This window comes from Oncorhynchus mykiss, chromosome 13 (assembly GCF_013265735.2).
Source record: "Oncorhynchus mykiss isolate Arlee chromosome 13, USDA_OmykA_1.1, whole genome shotgun sequence".
NCBI lineage: Eukaryota > Metazoa > Chordata > Actinopteri > Salmoniformes > Salmonidae > Oncorhynchus > Oncorhynchus mykiss.
Genome location: NC_048577.1, coordinates 36230741 through 36252064, shown reverse-complemented (window position 1 = coordinate 36252064; position 21324 = coordinate 36230741). Strand labels below are relative to the sequence as shown.

The 21324-nt window shown below is 45.2% G+C and overlaps 1 protein-coding gene across 1 annotated transcript in view; it reads left to right on the top strand.

Moving 5' to 3' along the window:
* The window catches only part of LOC110485159 (C-type mannose receptor 2), a 44064-nt gene extending 29910 nt beyond the window's left edge, over positions 1–14154 (top strand). The window contains exons 16-29 of the mRNA XM_036940933.1: positions 2178–2210; positions 2345–2511; positions 2850–3018; positions 3126–3268; positions 3512–3626; positions 4040–4206; positions 4423–4531; positions 4753–4991; positions 5212–5377; positions 5571–5720; positions 11072–11191; positions 11560–11739; positions 11908–11931; positions 12082–14154. Coding sequence (XP_036796828.1) covers positions 2178–2210; positions 2345–2511; positions 2850–3018; positions 3126–3268; positions 3512–3626; positions 4040–4206; positions 4423–4531; positions 4753–4991; positions 5212–5377; positions 5571–5720; positions 11072–11191; positions 11560–11739; positions 11908–11931; positions 12082–12302 — 2003 coding nt within the window. The 3' untranslated portion in view covers positions 12303–14154. The remainder of the gene's footprint in view (positions 1–2177; positions 2211–2344; positions 2512–2849; positions 3019–3125; positions 3269–3511; positions 3627–4039; positions 4207–4422; positions 4532–4752; positions 4992–5211; positions 5378–5570; positions 5721–11071; positions 11192–11559; positions 11740–11907; positions 11932–12081) is intronic.
* The last annotated feature ends 7170 nt before the right edge of the window (positions 14155–21324 follow it).

Genomic DNA, 21324 nt, shown 5'->3' with positions numbered 1-21324 from the left:
GATAACTAAGTGGCTTGGGGAACAAAACATCGATATTTTGGGTCAATGGCCAGGAAACTCCCCAGACCTTAATCCCATTGAGAACTTGTGGTCAATCCTCAAGAGGCTGGTGGACAAACAAAACCCCACAAATTCTGACAAACTCCAAGCATTGATTATGCAAGAATGGGCTGCCAACAGTAAGGATGTGGCCAAGAAGATAATTGACAGCATGCCAGGGCAGATTGCAGAGGTCTTGAAAAAGAAGGGTCAATACTGTAAATATTGATTGACTCTTTGCATCAACTTCATGTAATTGTCAATAAAAGCTTTTGACACTTTTGACATAAAATGCTTGTAATTACACTTCAGTATTCCAGTATGCCCCTGAACAGGCAGTTAACCCACTGTTCCTAGGCCGTCATTGAAAATAAGAATTTGTTCTTAACTGACTTGCCTAGTTAAATAAAGGTAAACAAAAAAAAACACTGAAGCAGCAAACTTTGTGCAAATTAATATTTGTGTCATTCTCAAAACTTTTGGCCACGACTATAGACAAAAGCATGGCAGACCAATCCGAAATCTCGGCATGTCCAGCCCATCCATTATCTCGGTCAATTATGGCTAGCCGGAAGATTCCTGTCTTTTCCGTGTCTAAAACAAATAGGCTCTTAAATGAACAGTTCTACTCATATTTACAGATAGGAAACAAGTTTGTTATTAAGGTACATAATGGTTCACATGTTCCAGAAGGCATTTCTGCTAAAAAACGCCTTTTGATAAAGAAATGTATGTTTACGTTCAAATGTCTCTCCTGTGAAGTAGTGACGCGCAACATTCGCCTACTTTCCTGAAATGAGATGTTGTGGAAATTCTTACACAGGGACACTCAAAGTCAATTTGAAATGAATCGTTGTTTATTGACACTGTGCTGGAGATGTTCCAACAAACCTAATGCACCATAGCGAAATGTCTGTCAGAAGCTCTGCTGGGGCAGGTCCCAGCAGTTGTCTTATATATGGCTTTACACAGACAAGTTATATTTGCATGATTTAGCATAATTCATTCATCATTACCGTTTTGTTTCATTCATTCGACCGACCAATACTGGTTCATAACATGTGACATACCAACACCTCACAAGGCTTCTCCTCTCTATGCTGAGACCTTGAAACTAAGATATCTTTCATTCTCAAAACAAAGGTCTGGTCGTACAGCCTAATTGCAGCTATTGATAGTGAGGATTCGTTCAGTCAGTCACTTGCATGAACACAGACATTAGTTTACAGAAAAGCAAAAACATGCAACATAGAAATTGGTAGATGCAATAGCACAAGTATAACATTTCCATCACAGAGTCACATATTCAACCTAGTTCAGCACAAAAAAATGTGGTAATTAACTACAAGGAACATAATCCACTGCACCAGTTTTTTCTGACTCGGACAAAGACAGGACCAGAGAAGAAGAGGCAAAGCGAGAGGTTTCACCCTCGGTCCAAAATAAGCCCAAAATATAGACAATTCCTTCGACCTCATGGCTTGGTTTTTGCTCTGACATGCACTGTCAACTGTGGGACCACAGGTGTGTGCCTTTACAAATCATGTCCAAACAATAGAATTTGCCACAGGTGGTCTCCAATTAAGTTGTAGAAACATCTCAAGGATGATCAATGGAAACAGGATGCACTTGAGCTCAATTTCGAGTCTCATCGCAAAGAGTCTAAATACTTATGTAAATAAGGTATTTCTGTATTTCTTAAACCTGTTTCGTTTTGTCATTATGGGGTATTGTGTGTAGATTGATGAGGAAACACATGTATTTCATCTATTTTAGAATAAGGCTGTAACATAACAAAATGTGGATAAAGTGAGGGGGTCTGAATACTTTCATTGTCTACCCAATGTGGACCTGACAAGACAATGGAATATTTTCAATGTTTTGGCAATTGAATGTTCACAATTTATGGTTTTGGAATTTCCATTAAAACACTCTAAAATAATTGTAATGTCATTCATTATTTCATAATGCATTTAATCTTTTAAAAAATGACCGAAACTGAAATCGAAAACAGTAATTATTTATTAATAATCTACCCAAAACCGAAACGACCTCAAAAAACACTAATCACTCAGCACTAGTGTTATGCATTTGTTCTGAATTATGAATTCAGACCCCTTTTTGTTCTGTGTTTCCAGGAAATGTTGATAAGGATCCAAACCCCACTGAAGGTCAGTTTAAAAACCACACTCCTCTCATTGTCTCTGTTATTTTTTTATAGTCTTCCGTCAAAACCCACTAGCACCAACTTCTCTTTTATTTCTCCTATTTCTCTTCATCCCCCCCCCCCCCCCCCCCCCCCCAGCCCCCACTGCCAGTGAGTGGGTGGGCTTCCAGGAGGCAGAGTATAAGTTCTTCGACCACCGGTCTACATGGGACCAAGCCCAGAGGATCTGCTCCTGGTTCGGTGCTTCTCTGGCTTCCATCCACTCTTCTGCGGAGGAGGTTTTCCTTGCCAACACACTGCACAAGGTACCACACACAAGCTTTTATGAAAACGTTACAACAACTTTATCACCCTTCATAAAGTAACACGTCCCCTGCTGAGAAGGAGGCCTTCCTGGTTGACATAGTGCACAAGGTGCGCTACATAACCTTTATAAACCTTCGTAAAAAAAAAAGTTATAACCCTTTTATAGCTACTTCATGTTCATGAAGAACGTGACAGAAATTAAACATCCACGCGGGCACTTTCAGAACTCTACAAAAGGTACCAGCCACCACGTGTTGTTTTATCCAAGCCAATAGTCTTTGCTGTACTGTACATCGCTGCATGTCACTGGAGGTCGCGTGTGTTTTCTCACCCGCAGATGACCAAGGTAGAGGGGGACCACTGGTGGGTGGGGCTTCATACGTATGAGAACGATGGCCGTTTCCACTGGTCAGACCACTCTGTGCTCAACTATGTGTCCTGGGCTCTCAACAGGCCACACCCACTCAGCCGCGACCGCAAGTGTGTCCACATGTCAGTCAGCAAAGGTGAGGGTTGTGGGATGCTGTAATGTTTGTCCCGTAAATAGCATATTTTGTGTGTTTTTTTTTTTTTTTTTACAATATTTAATATTTAATTCTAAAACGTTCTACAGCGGAGTGGGCAGATCAGAAATGCCACTCAGACTTGCCCTACATCTGTAAGAGAGTGAATGTCACAGGCACTATCCCACCCACACCCTCCATCCCCCTGCCCCCCGCGGGCTGCCCCGATGGCTGGGGCCCCTTCCTACACAAGGTAGGGTTATGGGTTATGTAGTTTCTACTGTGCTGACAAAGATGTGACAGTTATATGAATGTGACATTACGGTGTTATGTTTTGATTTGCTCTCCCGTTTTAGCCTCTCAGTTGTTATCAGATCTCACGTTAGATCTCAAACAGACCTCTCACCCGAGGTACTGGTTACTCCTGGGTTATGTTACGGGTGAGAGCATGATGGTCCTTCCTGACCTGACCTCTGACCTTCCTGTGTGTGTGTAGTGTTATAAGGTGTTTGGTCATGAGGAGAGCCGGAGGGCCACATGGTCAGGAGCCAGGCTCATGTGTGAGTCACAGGGAGGAGCCTTGGCTGTGGTGCCCAATCACGTGGAGCAAGGTAGTTTTATACTCAACTGACACACGCACGCACGCACTCACACACGCGCACACAACTAAACAAACACACGCACGGTTTCACATACCCACACAAGGGCAAACACACACATACACCATCCAGTAACATCAGTGGTTCCCAAACTGTCGGGCTGTCGGCAGAGGGGGGGCGGAGTGGTAGGGGGAGATGAACATACACGAAAACATACATTTTGAGGAACTCAGTCGGGCTTTCAACTTACTCTTGAACGTTTCGAAATTGGGAAGTGCTTCAGCAGTTTTGCTCTTGTCATGTCAGTCATTGCAGACCTTAGAGAGCTTTTTGTAACTTGTCCCAGGTCCCCAATGATGAAAGAGGGGCATGATTGAAAAAGTTTAGGAAGCACTGAATAACATCATGCATGCTGTCTCCCACAGCCTTTGTCACCACTCTGCTGTCCAACGTGAGTTTTGACCTGTGGGTGGGGCTCACGTCTGACTCTAAAGGCCACTTCCAGTGGGCTCGTCCTGGACTCCTCAGCTACACCAACTGGGCCTCTGGAGAACCCCTGGACAACAGTGGACCACTCCACAACAAGAGTCCGGTACATACCACCCTGGTCTAATCTTTTTCTGTATTAATCCAGTCTTTGGTGGCATCCCAATTGGCACCCTATTCCCCACATAGTGCACTACTTCAGAACCAGGGTACTAGTCAAAAGTAGTTCACTATATATGTAATATGGTGCCATTTGGGACGCATATTTGGTCCGTGGGTTCAGTCTTTGTCATGTCCATTGTTCGTCATTGTCACCTGACAGGGCAACTGTGTGGTGATGATCCATGGGAACCCAGCTAAAAATACTGGCATGTGGGCATCCCGGGCCTGTGAGATGGAGAAACATGGCTACATCTGCCAGAAGAAACAAGGTACAGGACATGTTACAACTCCAAACGGCACAGCCACTCGCAATTCAACAGTGCATAACATAACTAACCAGTGAATTATGTAACAGACAAGCATTCCTGTGTGAATCTATTACATAGTACTGTACTTACTGAAAAACATACCTGATATATGAAACAGTTGTGTTTATATCAGTCATCAGAATCAGTTTCCTTTATATACTGATTTAACTTTGTCTCCTTAGACCCAGCTCTGCCCCCTGGCGCTGCCCTCCTGCCCTCCTCCCTGTCCGGAGCCCTGGACCTGGGTGGGGTGTCGTACCGCATAGTGAGGAAGCGCCTGGACTGGATGGGGGCGCTGCATGTGTGCGAGTCTCTGAACGGGACGTTGGCTTCAGTGAGAGACCCCTACCAACAGGCTTACCTCACCCTGCTGATGAACAGCCTACACCTCCCAGCATGGATAGGCCTTTACAACTATGGGGTGAGGCCCTGGTCATGACAAGCTGGGAGGAGTAATGCACATCTACGAGATCCTTAATTGGTTTGTTTTGATACAACAACATGGTAACATGTAGGGGGAGATAATTGTATCACTACAAATCAATATTACATTGATATAATCAAATCTTCAAAGATTGATTTAACTAGATTGACCTATGAGGTAAGATTTAGGATTAACTCCTCCTCTGTTCCACACTCAGGGACGGCACTTCAGCTGGTTGGGCGAGGAGGACCTGATTTACACTGCCTGGCGGGATGGGGAGCCTAATACACTGTCTGGATGTGGTCACATGACCACGGTGGGGCAGTGGACTATGACCCCCTGTGACGCTAAACTGGATGCTGTCATCTGTCAGATTAATACAGGTGTGTGTGTGTGTGCATCTGTGTGTGTGTGCATGTTTGTGTGTGTGCCCTAATACAGTATATGAACATGTGTGTATATAGTGTGTAAGCCCTGTCCTCCTCTCTCTCTCTATATATATATATCCCTCTCTCTCTCTCTCTCTCTCTCTCTCTCTCTCTTTCTCTCTCTCTCCCCCACACACACACACACCAGAGGAGGCTTTGGTGCACAAGTGGAGTTTTCCAGGACAGTGCCCTCACTCTCTGGGCGACTGGGCCTGGGTGCCTTTCAGGAACCACTGCTACTCCTTCAACCTGCAGAGCCTCCGGCTGCAGACCGACGCCCACTCCTCCTGCAGGAAGGGTAAGGAGGACACTCTGTCAACTGCCAATCACACAGTCCAGATACGCCCTTAGTCAGCCAGACACTCCTTAGTCTCTATACATGCACATTGAGTGTGTCCCAAATGGCACCCTTTTCCGTATGTAGTACACTACTTTTGACCAGAACCCTATAGAGAATAGGATGCCGTTTTGGACGCACAACAGTGGATTCCGTGACGTGGTTCGACTTTAAGTAGCAAGGACCACTATTTCTTGTCTTGAAATCCCGCTTAACTGACAGGTTAAAGTCTGCTTGAAAGCTGCTAGCCATCAAGCTAACAGAGTTAGTCCCAGATTAGTTTTCCAATGGGGCCCTTTTGTTCGGAGAAGTGAATGAACGGTGCCAGCCCTGTAGGAGCTGCTGAGGATTATAGGCTTGAGGTGGCTTCCTTGATTACGCAGGTCGCCAGCCTACGGACAAAACTAGAGAAAACGGAATGTTTACCTTGCCGGTGGCTGGACGGCGTTCGGCCTTGTTGGATGCATCTCCACCTTGTCGTTTGTCGTTATCCGACTGGCCGGTGTTGCCAGGAGTTCTTCACCAGGGGAGCAATCTCCTGCCTCCCCTCCCCCTTCTGATAGCGGAGTCGAAGGAGCACAGCAAGAGGAGCATGGCAATCAACGATGGTCGCATGTCTCGAGCCGTGGAACCAAAGACAACGGCCTCCCGTAAAGCAGTCTACACTCCCAACGAGAGGCCCGGAGCGAATTAAAAACAACAAATAGTTTATCTGCCCTGGAGTCTGAACTTCCTGCACCTTGGTCGCTGGGGGTACCTGTGTCTGCAGCCGCTGTGCCTACTCCTACTCCTTCCCCTACGATTTCGAAGTTGACCCCTGCAACCTTCTGTCCCTGCTCTGGATTGCTGCTTATTTTCAGAGCCACATTCCTGTGAAGATTAGAGAGGACATAATGTTGAATACTGTTGAAGTAATATAGGTACAGGTTCATCTGCCCCACCTAAAGACCATTCTTGTGGGAAGCTGCTATAGACCACTAAGTGCCAACAGTCAGTATCTGGATAACGGCTGAAATGCTTGATAATGTATGTGATATCAACAGAGGTATATTTTCTGGGTGATTTAAATATTGACTGGCTTCTTGACTGCCCACTCAAGAAAAAGCTTCAAACTGTAACCAGGTTCAGGTTATCAGTCAACCTACCAGGGTAGAATGAAATCATCAACATGTATTGATCACATCTTTGCTAATGCTGCAGAAATGTGCTTGAAAGTAGTATTCAAATCCATAGGATGTAGTGATCACAATATAGTAGCCATATCTAGGAAAACCAAAGTTCCAAAGGCCGGGCCCTAATGTAGTGTATAAGAGGTCATACAATAACTTTTGTAGTGATTCTTGTGTTGTTGATGTAAATAATATTTGTTGGTCCATGGTGTGTAATGAGGAGCAAACAGACGTTGCACTTGATACATGAAATTGCTTATCCCAGTTACTAATAAGCATGCACCCATTAAGAAAACGACTGTAAAAACTGTTAAATCCCCGTGGATTGATGAGGATTTGAAAAATTGTATGGTTGAAGAGGGATGAGGCAAAAGGAATGGCAAATAAGTCTGGCTGCACAACCGATTGGCAAACGTACTGCAAATTGAGAAATCATGTGACTAAACTGAATAAAAAGAAGAAACTACACTATGAAACAAAGATAAATGACATAACGAATTATAGTAAATTGCTTTGGAGCACCTTCAATTACATTTTTGGAAAAAGGGCAAACTCAGCTCCATCATTTATTGAATCAGATGGCTCATTCCTCACAAAACGGACTGATATTGCCAACTACTTTAATGATTTTTTTAATTGGCAAGATTAGCAAACTTAGGCATGACATGCCAGCAACAAACGCTGACACTACACATCCAAGTATATCTGACCAAATTATGAAAGACAAGAATTGTAATTTTGAATTCTGTAAAGTGAGTGTGGAAGAGGTGAAAAAATGATTGTTGTCTATCAACAATGACACGCCGCCAGGGTCTGACAACTTGGATGGAAAATTACTGAGGATAATAGAGGATGATATTGCCACTCCCATTTGCCATATCTTCAATTTAAGCCTACTAGAAAGTGTGTGCCCTCAGGCCTGGAGGGAAGCAAAAGTCATTCCGCTACCTAAGAATATCAAAGCCCCCTTTACTGGCTCAAATAGCCGACCAATCAGCCTGTTACCAACCCTTAGTAAACTCCTGGAAAAAATTGTGTTTGACAAGATACAATGCTATTTTACAGTAAACAAACTGACAACAGACTTTCAGCACACTTATAGGGAAGGACATTCAACAAGCACAGCACTTACACAAATTACTGATGATGAAAAGATTGTGGGGGCTGTTTTGTTAGACTTCAGTGCGCCTTTTGACATTACTGATCATGGTCTGCTGCTGGAAAAACGTATGTGTTATGGCTTTACATCCCCTGCTATAATGTGGATATAGAGTTACCTGTCTAACAGAACACAGAGGGTGTTATTTAATGGAAGCCTCTCCCACATAATCCAAGTAGAATCAGGAATTCCCCAGGGCAGCTGTCTAGGCCCCTTTTTTCAATCTTTACTAACATGCCACTGGCTTTTAAGTAAAGCCAGTGTGTGTGTTTGTATACGGATGACTCAACACTATACACGTCAGCTACTACAGCGGCTGAAATGACTGCAACACTTAAGAGCTGCAATTAGTTTCAGAATGGGTGGGAAGGAATAAGTTAGTCCTAAATATTTAAATAACTATAAGCATTGTATTTGGGACAGATCATTCACTAAACCCTAAACCTCAACTAAAACTTGTAATAAATAATGTGGAAATTGCACGTTGAGGTGACTAAACTGCCTGGAGAAACCCTGGATTGTAAACTGTCATGGTCAAAACATTTTTTACAACAGTAGCTACGATTTGGAGAAGTCTGTCAATAATAAACCGTTGCTCTACCTTAACAGCACTATCAACAAGGCAGGTCCTACAGACTCTAGTTTTGTCGCACGTTGACTACTGTTCAGTCATGTGGTCAGGTGCCGCAAAGAGGGACTTAGGAAAATTGCAATTGGCTCAGAACAGGGCAGCACAACTGGTCCTTGGATATGCATGTCAATCTCTCCTGGCGGAAAGTGGAGGAGAGATTGACTTCATCACTACTTGCATTTGAGAGAGGTATTGACATGTTGAAACGTAACGATATGCGCGGAGAGTCAGGAAGCAAGTTCAGGGAGTGAATACATTTAATTAATTAACAAAACAAGAAACAAACAGCGCACCGACATGAAACAGCAACAATGACGACCGGGGAAGAAACCAAAGAGAGTGAAATATATAGGGCAGGTGATCAAGGAGGTGATGGAGTCCAGGTGAGTGTCATTGTGCTCGTAACGCTGGTGACAGGTGTGCACCCTAACGAGCAGCCTGGTGACCTAGAGGCCGGGGGGGAGCACACGTGACAGGACCCCCTCCCCGACGTGCGGCGCTAGCCGCAGGACGCCGACCAAGATAACAATCCCGGGGATCAGGAGCGGAACGGTCACCTCTGCTAAGGCGCGGGAACCTGACGATCTGGCTGAGGCACGGGAGCATGACGACCTAGAGCGCTGGAGAGAGAGCATGCGTAACAGTACCCTCGCGTTCGGCTCCGACCGCAGGATGCCAACGGAAGGGATGATCCCGGGGATCCGGAGCGGACCGGTCGCCTCCGGCTCAGCGCAGAAACCTGGCGAACCGGCTGAGACCTCCCGGTTGCCTCGGTTGAGGTACAGGAACCTGTTCACCCAGCTTAGGCAGGGGAGGCTATCGAACCCGCTGAGGCATGAGCCTACAAACCGGCTGAGGCAGGTAGCTCCGGCTCCAATACCCGAACCCGACATCACCTCCAACACAAAAACAAAACACTCCTTGATGCTTCCCTTTGTTGAGTCGTCATTCTGTAACGATGTACGCTGAGAGTCAGGAAGCAAGTTCAGGGAGTGAATACATTTAATAAATAAACTAACAAAACAAGAAACACAAACAGCGCACCAACATGAAACAGCAACAATGACGACCGGGGAAGAAACCAAAGAGAGTGAAATATATAGAGAAGGTGATCAAGGAGGTGATGGAGTCCAGGTGAGTGTCATTATGTGCATAACGCTGGTGACAGGTGGGCGCCCTAACGAGCAGCCTGGTGACCTAGAGTCCAGAGTTGACTGTTTAAACGACTAGCACACAGCTCAGACCTTTTATTTTATTTCGTCTTTATTTAACTAGGCAACTAGACAAATTGTTATTTACAATGACAGCCTACCCAGGCCAAACCCTAACCTAGATGACGCTGGGCCAATTGTGCGCCGCCCTATGGGACTCCCAATCACGGCCGGTATGTGATAGAGCCTGGAATCGAACCAAGGTCTGTAGTGACGCCTCTAGCACTGAGATGCAGTGCCTTAGACCGCTGCGTCACTCGGGAGCCCTGAGACACACATGCACACCCCACAAGACATACCACCAGAGGTCTCTTCACACTCTTCACAGAACAGACTATGGGAGGCGCACAGTACTTCATAGAGCCATGACTACATGGAACTCTATTCCACATCAGGTAACTGATGCAAGCAGTAGAATCAGATTTAAAACACAGATAAAAAATACACCTTATGGAACAGCGGGACTGTGAAGCAACACAAACATAGGCACAGACACATGCATATACTCAGATGATAACATGTGCACTATACACACACATACACATGGATTTTGTGTTGTAGATATGTGGTTGTGGAGTAGGGGCCTGAGGGCACACACTTCTTAGTGTGTTGTGAAATCTGTTATGAATGTATTGTCATGTTTTTTAAATTGTATAACTGCCTTAATTTTGCCGGACCCCAGGAAGAATAGCTGTTTCCTTGGCAGCCGCTAATGGGGATCCATAATAAATACAAATACCGTCTCTATATTTAGCTAATGGGGATCCATAATAACTACAAACAGTCTCTATATGTGACACTTTACATGCACATTGTGACACTAAAAGATCACAGAGTACATTACGGCTCTTTCCACTCAATCGCTGTAGTCACGGAGAGAGCTTTCAGCGCTCAGCACTGACGTCAATGACCAAATACGTCAATAAGTCTAAATTAGCAGTGATTCATTGAGCTGTAATTGAAATGCACTCGATTTATTATCTCATGATTTCCCACTTTCATTTTCCTTATCATCCCTCTCTTTCCTTGTTTCACACCTCCCTCTGTCTGTCAACTCCTCTCTGACCGCATTTAATTATCTCAATATGGTTATCTGATCTTCTCGCTCTCTCTCTCTCTATACCCCCCTCTCTCCCCTCCAGTGGGTGGCCAGCTGCTGTCGGTCCTGGATGAAACAGAGAATGGCTTTGTGTGGGAGCACATCCAGGGCTACCAGGAGCAGGCCCACGGAGCCTGGCTGGGTATGACCTTTAACTCCAAAGGTAAGGAACTCCTCAGGATGTACACAGTGAAAAGTATACACAGATGGTTCCAACTGTTAAAAACATGTAAATATCATATACTGCAAGGTCATATAATCTAATGGGTACTGTAAGAAGAGTCATCTATCAGAGTGACATATGCTGTCCATATACTCATTCATATATTACATACATGATTTGTACACGTCAATAAGTCTAAATTAGCAGTTATAGGGTTCTCCAGGGATATTTCAAGGTATTCTTCAGACAGGTGTGTGTGTGTGTGTGTGTGTGTGTGTGTGTGTGTGTGTGTGTGTGTGTGTGTGTGTGTGTGTGTTTGTTTGTGTGTGTGTGTGTGTGTGTGTGTTATTCCTGGCGTTGTCCTGCAGGGGGCAGTCTGATGTGGTCAGAGAGTGCAGAGGTGAAGTTCACTAACTGGGAGGTGCAGGGCACCAACTTGAGCACGCTGTTTCCCAACGCCTGCTTCTGGATCCAGAGCAACACAGGCCTTTGGAAACCAGGCTCCTGCAAGAACCACACACACGGAGTCATCTGCAAACGGCAACGCAGTAAGGAAGGCCTCACCCTGTAGCGCAGACAAATAACACTATGGACAACGCCATACGTGTACACAGTGATAGCAAAGATGTATGACCACCTACTGTGCTTCATTTATATCTGCAAACAGCAATCTCTGAACTGACAACACAACTCAAATGTTATCTTTTCCGTTGCAGGTGCTGAGGCTTTGGCGGTAGTCTGTAAGTATGGATAGGATATCCCATGTTGTTTGTTCAAGTCATCAAATGTTAGATTTGTTTAAATCTGTAATGCTAATCTGTAAAAAAAAAAAAAAAAAAATCCCTCTTTCTCTCCTTCTCTCTCTCCCCCTCCCTCCCTGTCTGTCTCAGCTGAAGAGGACCACCTGCCCACTCTGATTGTGATCATGGTGACGGGCCTGGCGTTGGTGATCCTCATCGCAGGCGTGATCTACCTGTACCGCCGGCGCCAGGCAGGCTCCCGTGGATCTTACGAGGGGGCGCGCTACAGCCGCACCAACTCCAACCCCTCCGAACAGGCCGAGAAGAACATCTTGGTGTCTGACATGGAGCTCAACGAGCAGCCGGAGTAGCACAGCCAACCAGGCCTGGCCCCTCCCCCCCGGGGCAGGAGACACCTGGGAGTACCTAATACTGACTGACCCACTGTCTGACTGATACGCATTCTGCTTCTACATTTTATGTCCCTGTTCTGTTTGAAAAGATGCTGAAGATGCTGAAGGTCTGTGCTGTGTCGAGCGCAGCAGATGCCAATCAAATTCCATTTAAACAGTCATTCTCCAAAGGGGTTAATAATATGCAAATTACAATATGAACTGCTTTTCTTAGTAGTATAGCAATAATGTTTCTGATGTCAGTTTCACATTTCATTTCAAACACTTCCTGTTTTTGGTCCCTAAGTCAAAAAGGCAGATGCCAAAAGCCAAAGACTAAGGCTTTGCACCAGTTCTTCCCTCGTCAGGAGACTCAGTATCATCCAGATATCCACAATTTCCATCGAGACCATGACAGTATTTACCTGAGGTTAACTTCAGGTTTGTTTTGTATATTTCCTTTTGGTTTGTTTTGTGTGTTTTTTTGTCCAGTGCAGCTGTAGTGAATCTGTAGCGAATCCTCCTTCTAATTCTGGCTGTTGTGGTGAAGCTTTTGTTGTTGCCCGACCCCTTCCCTCCCCCCCTTCTGTTCTGACTGACACGTCAGCAAAGGCTGGTTGGAAAGCAATACTTACTTCAGTGTGGAAGAGAAGAGGACAGTGATTTTTAGAGTGGTGATTTTAGAGTGATTTTAACGAGTCCCTGGCCTGTTCACCACAACTGCACATGCAGTAGGAGAGAGAGAGAGAGAAATTTGACGTTGATACAGACTGATACCGTCTTTTGTTGTCTTGGTACAGTGTGATGGGGTCGATAAGGGTATGACACCCATTATATTTCAGTATGTAACATTCTAGAGGGTTTTAGAGGGTTTGTTTTAGCACTTTCTACCACCATCATGAGAAGAGCCAACATTTATTACTTAAAGTAACTGTCCAGTGTTTCCAGATTTCTATGAAATAGGACCTATAATTAATTACAATATGAGTGAAATAGTTTTCCTTAAAAATGTTAAAAAGCAGCTTTTCTGTGTTGGAATGGTGTGGGCGTACCCCAACAACAGAATGGTGTGGGAGTATATGGGTCATTAAAAATATTCATGCGAGTAGACCGCTGACCGCCAGCACATCCTCCTTAGGAGGATGAAATCATCTTCTATGAGGAAGTAGCAAGTGTTTTTTTAAACAGTCTGTTTGAGATACAGGTTTGAGGTGGGTTTTTTTAAGTATTTTTTCTCCAATTCATGCTTTGACCACAAATACGAGTATAGGATAAGTCAACAACATTACTTGGTTATGGGTTAACAGAAGAAAAAAGTGAGATTTTCACTAGACAGTTACTTTTGTTTTTGTTGATCTTGTCTCATCGCTGCAACTCCCCAACGGTCTCAAGAGGAGCGACGGTCAAGTCATGCATCCTCCAAAAGATGACCTGCCAAACCACACTTCTCAACACCCACCCGCCAGCTGCACTCTCCAACTAATTACAGCATGCAGGCACCCAGCCTGCCACAAGAGCACAATGACTCAAATAAAGCCCCCCGGCCAAACCCTCCCCGGACAACGTTGGGCCAATTGTGCGCCGCCCTATGGAACTCCCGGACATGAACAGTTGTGACACAGGCTGGTATTGAACCTGGGCCTGTCGTGGCAATGCAGTGTCTTAGACCACTGTGCCACTCAGAAGGCCTCTAGACAGTTACTTTAAGCAAAGGACAGTGCATTCACTCCTTTGTTTATGTGTTATTACTAAGGTACTTTTCAATTGTTTTTGTGTTATTTCCTTCCTTTGACTTTTGGATGGGTAACATGGTGTAAAGTATGTGAACGTCTGTGTTAGTCTCATGACTGGTATGGATGGTTAGGTTTCCCATGTTAATGTCTGTGTTTGTTGGTGGTACGATTACACACTGACCTGCAGCCATGGAAAACATACCCTATATATACAAAGTATGTGGACACCCATTCAAATGATTGGATTCGGCTATTTCAGCCACACCCGTTGCTGACCGGTGTATTAAATCAAGCACACAGCCATGCAATCTCCATAGTCAAACATTAGCAGTAGAAGGCTGTTTCTGAAGATCTCAGTGACTTTGATGCCACCTTTCGTCAAATTTCTTCCCTGCTAGAGCTGCCCCGGTCAACTGTAAGTGCTGTTATTGGGAAGTGGAAACGTTTAGGAGCAACAACGGCTCAGCCGCGAAGTGGTAGGCCACACAAGCTCACAGAATGGGGCCGCATAATGCTGAAGCGCGTAGGGTGTAGAAATCAACTGTTGCAACACTCACTACTGAGTACCAAACTGTAACTGTAAGCAACATCAGCACAATAACTGTTTGTCAGGAGCTCCATGAAATGGGTTTCCATGGCCGAGCAGCCACACACAAGCCTAAGATCACCATGCACAATGCCAAGCGTAGGCTGGAGTGGTGTAAAGCTCTCCGACATTGGACTCTGGAGCCGTGGAAATGCATTCTCTGGAGTGATGAATCACGCTTTACCATCTGACAGTCCGATGGACAAATCTGGGCTTTGGTGGACGCCAGCAAAATGCTACCTACCCGAATGCATAGTGCCAACAGTAAAGTTTGGTGGAGAAGGACTAATGGTCTGGGGCTGTTTTTCATGGTTCTGGCTAGGCCCCTTAGCTCCAGTGAAGGGGAATCCTAATGCTTAATGCTTAATGTATTCAATGACATTCTAGATGATTCTGTGCTTCCAACTTTGTGGCAACAGCTTGGGGAAGGCTCTTTCCTGTTTCAACATGACAATGCCCTTGTGCACAAAGCGAGGTCCTCACCTCAACCCCATCGAACAACTTTGGGATGAATTGGAACGCCGACTGCTAGCCAGGCTTAATCGCCCAACATCAGTGCTCGACCTCAATAATGCTCTTGTGGCTGAATGGATGTCCCAACATATAATGTACAGCCTTCCCAGAAGAGTGGTGGCTGTTATAGCAGCAAAAGGAGGACCAACTCCATATTAATGCCCATGATTTTGGAACGAGATGTTCGATGAACAGGTGTCCACAAACTTTTGGTAATGTCATGGAACTTAGGTCACCTGTAGGTCATTCACTTGAAAGTGACACATCTGACATGAGTCAACATGTACGATACCAGTCAAAAGTTTGTACACACCTACTCATTCCAGGGTTTTTCTTTATTTTTACTTTTTTCTACATTGTAGAATAATAGTGAAGACATCAAAACTATGAAATAACATACATGGAATCATGTAGTAGCCAAAAAAGTGTTTAAAAAATAAATAATAATATGTGCACACTCTTGGCATTCTCTCAACCAGCTTCACATGGAATGCATTTCCAACAGTCTTGAAGGAGTACCCACATATGCTGATCACTTGTTGGCTGTTTTTCCTTCACTCTGCGGTCCAACTCATCCCAAACCATCTCAATTGGGTTGAGGTCAGGTGATTGTGGAGGCCAGGTCATTTTATGCAGCACCCCATCACTCTCCTTGGTCAAATAGATCTTACACAGCACAGTGGTGTGTTGACCAACAGGACACTTTTTGGTTACAACATGTGTAATTTCACCGTTTTGATGTCTTGACTATTATTCTACAATGTAGAAAATAGTCATAAAAAAAAGAAAAAATACCCATGAATGAGTATGTAGTATTACAGTTCTGGATGTTGTGACAAACTTGTCGTCATTTGTATGTGGTATGTTCCACAAGGTACTAGAGAACCTTACTTAAGGGGTTACCCTCTATATCAATGCAAAATACAGCTAGGAAAACCAAAGATCTAGTTTGAAAAGGGAAAGGATCCACCACATACTTCAAATATGTAGAAATAGAAAGATCAACTCATCCATCTTATTTCCCCTTGTCGTGTAGTACCTTGTAGTACCTTGTAGTACCTTGTGTAGTACGTTATTGGGGGGAGGAAAGTAAGGTTTCTAACAAAGCACAACTAGATTCAATGCAGGGAATCAACCCAAACCCTAACTTCTGGGTTCCCATTTGAATAGGAGGCAAAAACAGATGTTTTCTCCCCCCACATAACATTCCTCTTCCTACAGTTCCCTCCTTCTCATGGCCGGATTTCTGTCCTCCTGATCCGTGGAATTCTTTGGAGACGTTTGAGATAGAAACTCTCGGTGGGCCAGTGAGCCACGCTTCGAAACCAGCTCTTTTCTGCTCTGTAAAACCAGACAAATGGGGCTGAGGAGAGATGGGGGGAGGGAAGATGGAAGGAGACGGAGGAGGGGGAGGGGGGGGGGGGGGGGGGGATCGTGTGTGTGTGTTGTCATCTCCAACTGTGGAATGTTGAGTCGACAAGAAGAACTCAGTGGCAGGTCTGGAACCAATCAGAGCAAAAGGCTCAGGGCCGAAAGAGAAGGGTGAGAGAATGGGGGGGGGGGGGGGGGAAAGAATGGAGGGAGAGAAAGAGACTGACAGGCAGGCACAGGCACGTATGGGGAAAGAAAGGGTCAGGGAGAGAGGAATGGAGATGAGAGAAGTGAAATGTCATCGGTTCACCCTGCCTCCTAGTGGAGGGTTGCTGTAGCACCCTGCTTCCAAATGACTGCCGAACTGGTTGTAATAAATTTGAGCTGCCTACAAGTTGGAGTTGCCTACAATGTGACGATGTATGAGTCTGGCCCTGATGTTCTGCCTTGTCTGGGACTGACTGTGTGACTGTGGTGGGCTTTTAAAATTTGAGTCCCTGTGAAGAAAGGTTCAAGTAAGCACCTGTTTTAATATTATAAATATTTGTTGTTTTTATATGAAATGAATAAAATATATGTTGGCTAAATGACTGTCGATATAATTATTTCATAAGTTGTTGGTACTTTAGTTACACCATTATTTACACATTATTGTGGGGGACAAGATGTTTACGGTTGACACATCATGACTCAAATAGTAAGATAAATAGTGGTGATGTTGAAGAACCCCCACCAGAGGGCAGAACTTGCTCACTGTAACAGCTTGACTGTGTTTCCAAATTAGTTCCTCACTTTCCTGGTCTGATGCTTCATATTCTCTCTCTCTCTCTCTGTCTTTGACTTTCTCTCTCTCTCTCTCTCTCTCTCTCTCTCTCTCTCTCTCTCTCTCTCTCTCTCTCTCTCTCTCTCTCCACCCCATACATATCTACTGTATGTGCATGTTTCTGTGTGCTTGAATGTCTGGGGCTCTGTCTCCATCCAGTCTGTTCAGACTCTCAGTTCAGGCTGTGATCCTGATCTGCCACACCTCATTGGAGGAGAATGGACCGAGGACCTCTACCTTTGCTCTGGCAGGGACTGCTTCTGCCTGGCTTGGCAGGCACCAATAGCTTGTCTATGTTGCGGTTGATCTGGCAGCGAGGCATTGTGGCTGGCTTCCCCTAGCTGTAGCTGGAACACTAATGTCACGCCCTGATCTGTTTCGCCTGTCCTTGTGCTTGTCTCCACCTCCCTCCAGGTGTCACCCATCTTCCCCACTTATCCTCTGGGTATTTATACCTGTGTTTCCTGTCTAGTTGTGCCAGTTTGTCTTGTTTACCAGTGTTTGTCCTGTCGGCACCTGTCTTTTCCCAGGCTCTCTTTTCTCGTCCTCCTGGTTTTTAACCCTTGCCAGTCCTGACACTGTACCCGCTCGACTGACCACTTTGGCTGTCCCTGAGCCTGCCGTCCTGTACCTTTGCTCCTACTCTGGATTGTTGACCCCTACCTGCCTTGACCTGTCGTTTGCCTGTCTCTGTTACAATAAACATTGTTACTTCATACAGTCTGCACTTGGGTGTTACCTTGATACTTGATAACTAATGTGCTGTGAGCCATTGTAACGAGTTCAACTGGAGCCTTTTAAGACAGACAATCAGTTTGTCAGACCAGGTATGCCAGCCAAGTGGACATGAGGCCCGACGGCTCTATCCACTGGCCAGGGGTACACTGTTTGGCAAATTGTTTGACCTAGGTGTCTCTCCAGGGTTTGTTCCATGGACCAATGAACCAGGGGTGTAGTGATTAGGCAGAACACTTGGATTAATATTGGTATTTAGGCAGATTGTTTGTGCCCTAATCAAGCGAGAGACCTCTCTGTCTGAGTACGGAGGGAATCACTCATCCCAAATCAAACAGAGGAGATTGTTTCTCTTGCAGGGAGAGAACTAAATGTCTTTGTCATTATCTCACTTAGACCTCCTGTCAAAACTAATCTGCCTAAATATTTTACGCTGTTAGTGGTATTGATGTGATGATGTAGAAAACAGCATTTTTATATTTTAAGTTATTACCGTATTATTTATTTGTACATTTGTTCATATTTAGAATATTTATATATATTTGTATATGAATCCCCCTTTGTATAGGCTAGCACAGACTAGCCTATACAAAGCCTACACACAGACTAATGTGTTCCGGGATTCTTCCGATGGCATTGAGGAGTACACCACATCAGTCACTGGCTTCATCAATAAGTGCATCGATGACATCGTTCCCACAGTGACTGTACGTACATACCCCAACCAGAAGCCATGGATTTACAGGCAACATTCGCACTGAGTTAAAGGGTAGAGCTGCCGCTTTCAAAGACCGGAAGCTTATAAGAAATCCTGCTATGCCCTCCGACGAACCATCAAACAGGGAAAGTGCCAATACAGGACTAAGATGGAATCGTACTACATTGGCTCCGACACTCGTCGGATGTGGTAGGGCTTGCAAACCATTACAGACTACAAAGGGAAGCACAGCCGAGAGCTGCCCAGTGACACAAGCCTACCAGACGGGCTAAATTACTTCTATGCTCGCTTCGAGGCAAGTAGCACTGGAACATGCATGAGTGCATCAGCTGTCCGGATGACTGTGTGATCACGCTCTACGCAGCCGATGTAAGACCTTTAAACAGGTCAACATTCACAGGGCCAGACAGATTACCAGGACGTGTCTTCACTGACATTTTCAGTCTGTAATACCAACATGTTTCAAGCAGACCAACACAGTGCCTGTGCCCAGGAACTCTAAGGCAACCTGCCTAAATGACTACCGACCCGTAGCACTCACGTCTGTAGCCATGAAATGCTTTGAAAGGCTGATCATGGCTCACATCAACACCATCATCCCAGAAACCCTAGACGCACTCCAATATACAAACCGCACCAACAGATCCACAGATGATGCAATCTCTATTGCACTCAACACTGCCCTTTCCCACTTGGACAAAAGTAACACCTATGTGAGAATGCTATTCATTGACTACAGCTTAGCGTTCAACACCATAGTGCCCTCAAAGCTCATCACTATGCTAAGGACCCTGGGACTAAACACCTCCCTATGCAACTGGATCCTGGACTTCCTGATGGGCCGCCCCCAGGTGGTAAGGGTAGGTAACACATCCGCCACACTGATCCTCAACACGGGGGCCCCTCAGGGGTGCGTGCTCGGTCCCCTCCTGTACTCCCTGTTCACTCATGACTGCACGGCCAGGCACGACTCCAACACCATCATTAAGTTTGCCGATGACACAACAGTGGTAGGCCTGATCACCGACAACGACGAGACAACCTATAGGGAGGAGGTCAGAGACCTGGCCATGTGGTGCCAGGACAACAAGCTCTCCCTAAACTTGATCAAGACAAAGGAGATGATTGTGGACTACAGGAAAAAGAGGAAGGAGCACTCTGCCATTCTCATCAACAGAGCTGTAGTGGAGCAGGTTGAGAGCTTCAAGATCCTTGGTGTCCACATCACCAACAAACTAACATGGTCCAAGCACACCAAGACAGTCATTAAGAGGGCACAACAAAACCTATTCCCCCTCAGGAGACTGAAAAGATTTGACATGGGTCCTCAGATCCTCAAAAGGTTTTACAGCTGAACCATCGAAAGCATCCTGACTAGTTGCATCATTGCCTGGTATGGCAACTGCTCGGCCTCTGACCGCAAGGCACTACAGAGGGTAGTGCGTACGGCCCAGTACATCACCGGGGCCAAGCTTCCTGCCAACCAGGACCTTTATACCAGGCGGTATAAAGACTCCAACCACCCTAGTCATAGACTGTTCTCTCTGCTACCACACGGCAAGCGGTACCGGAGCTCCAAGTCTAGGTCCAAGAGGCTTCTAAACAGCTTCTACCCCGAAGCCATAAGACTCCTGAACAGCTAATCAAATGGCTTCCTAGACTATTTGTATTGCCCCCCCCCCCCCCCCCCCCTATGCTGCTGCCACTCTCTGTTATTGTCTATGCATAGTCACTTTAACTCTACCTACATGTACATATTACCTCAATTACCTCGACACCAGTGCCCCCGCACATTGACTTTACATTGCCCCGCTATTGTTATTTGCTGCTGCTCTTTAATTATTTGTTATTCTTATCTCATACTTTTTTTTAGGTATTTTCTTAAAACTGTGTTGTTGGTTAAGGGCTTGTAAGTAAGCATTTCACTGGATTCGACACATGTGACAAATACCATTTGATTTGATGCTCCATTTAGTTGAATCCATATGACGTCATATCCTTGACATCACTGCTTCAATCAGTAGACGAGAAGAATACAGTTTTTGAACACGTTAAATTCAGTTGCATTGTAAACTTTTCATTACCACATAAAAGGTCAAACGGAGAAACCTTTTGAATGTTTTGAGAAGCCTCCGACTCACTGCTTTTTACATAGACCGTGTTTGAATGTTTTGAGAAGCCTCAGACTCACTGCTTTTTACATGGACCGTGGTTGAATGTTTTGAGAAGCCTCCGACTCACTGCTTTTTACATAGACCGTGGTTGAATGTTTTGAGAAGCCTCAGACTCACTGTTTTTTACATGGACCGTGGTTGAATGTTTTGAGAAGCCTCAGACTCACTGCTTTTTACATGGACCGTGGTTGAATGTTTTGAGAAGCCTCAGACTCACTGCTTTTTCCATAGACCGTGGTTGAATGTTTTGAGAAGCCTCAGACTCACTGCTTTTTACATGGACCGTGGTTGAATGTTTTGAGAAGCCTCAGACTCACTGCTTTTTCCATAGACCGTGGTTGAATGTTT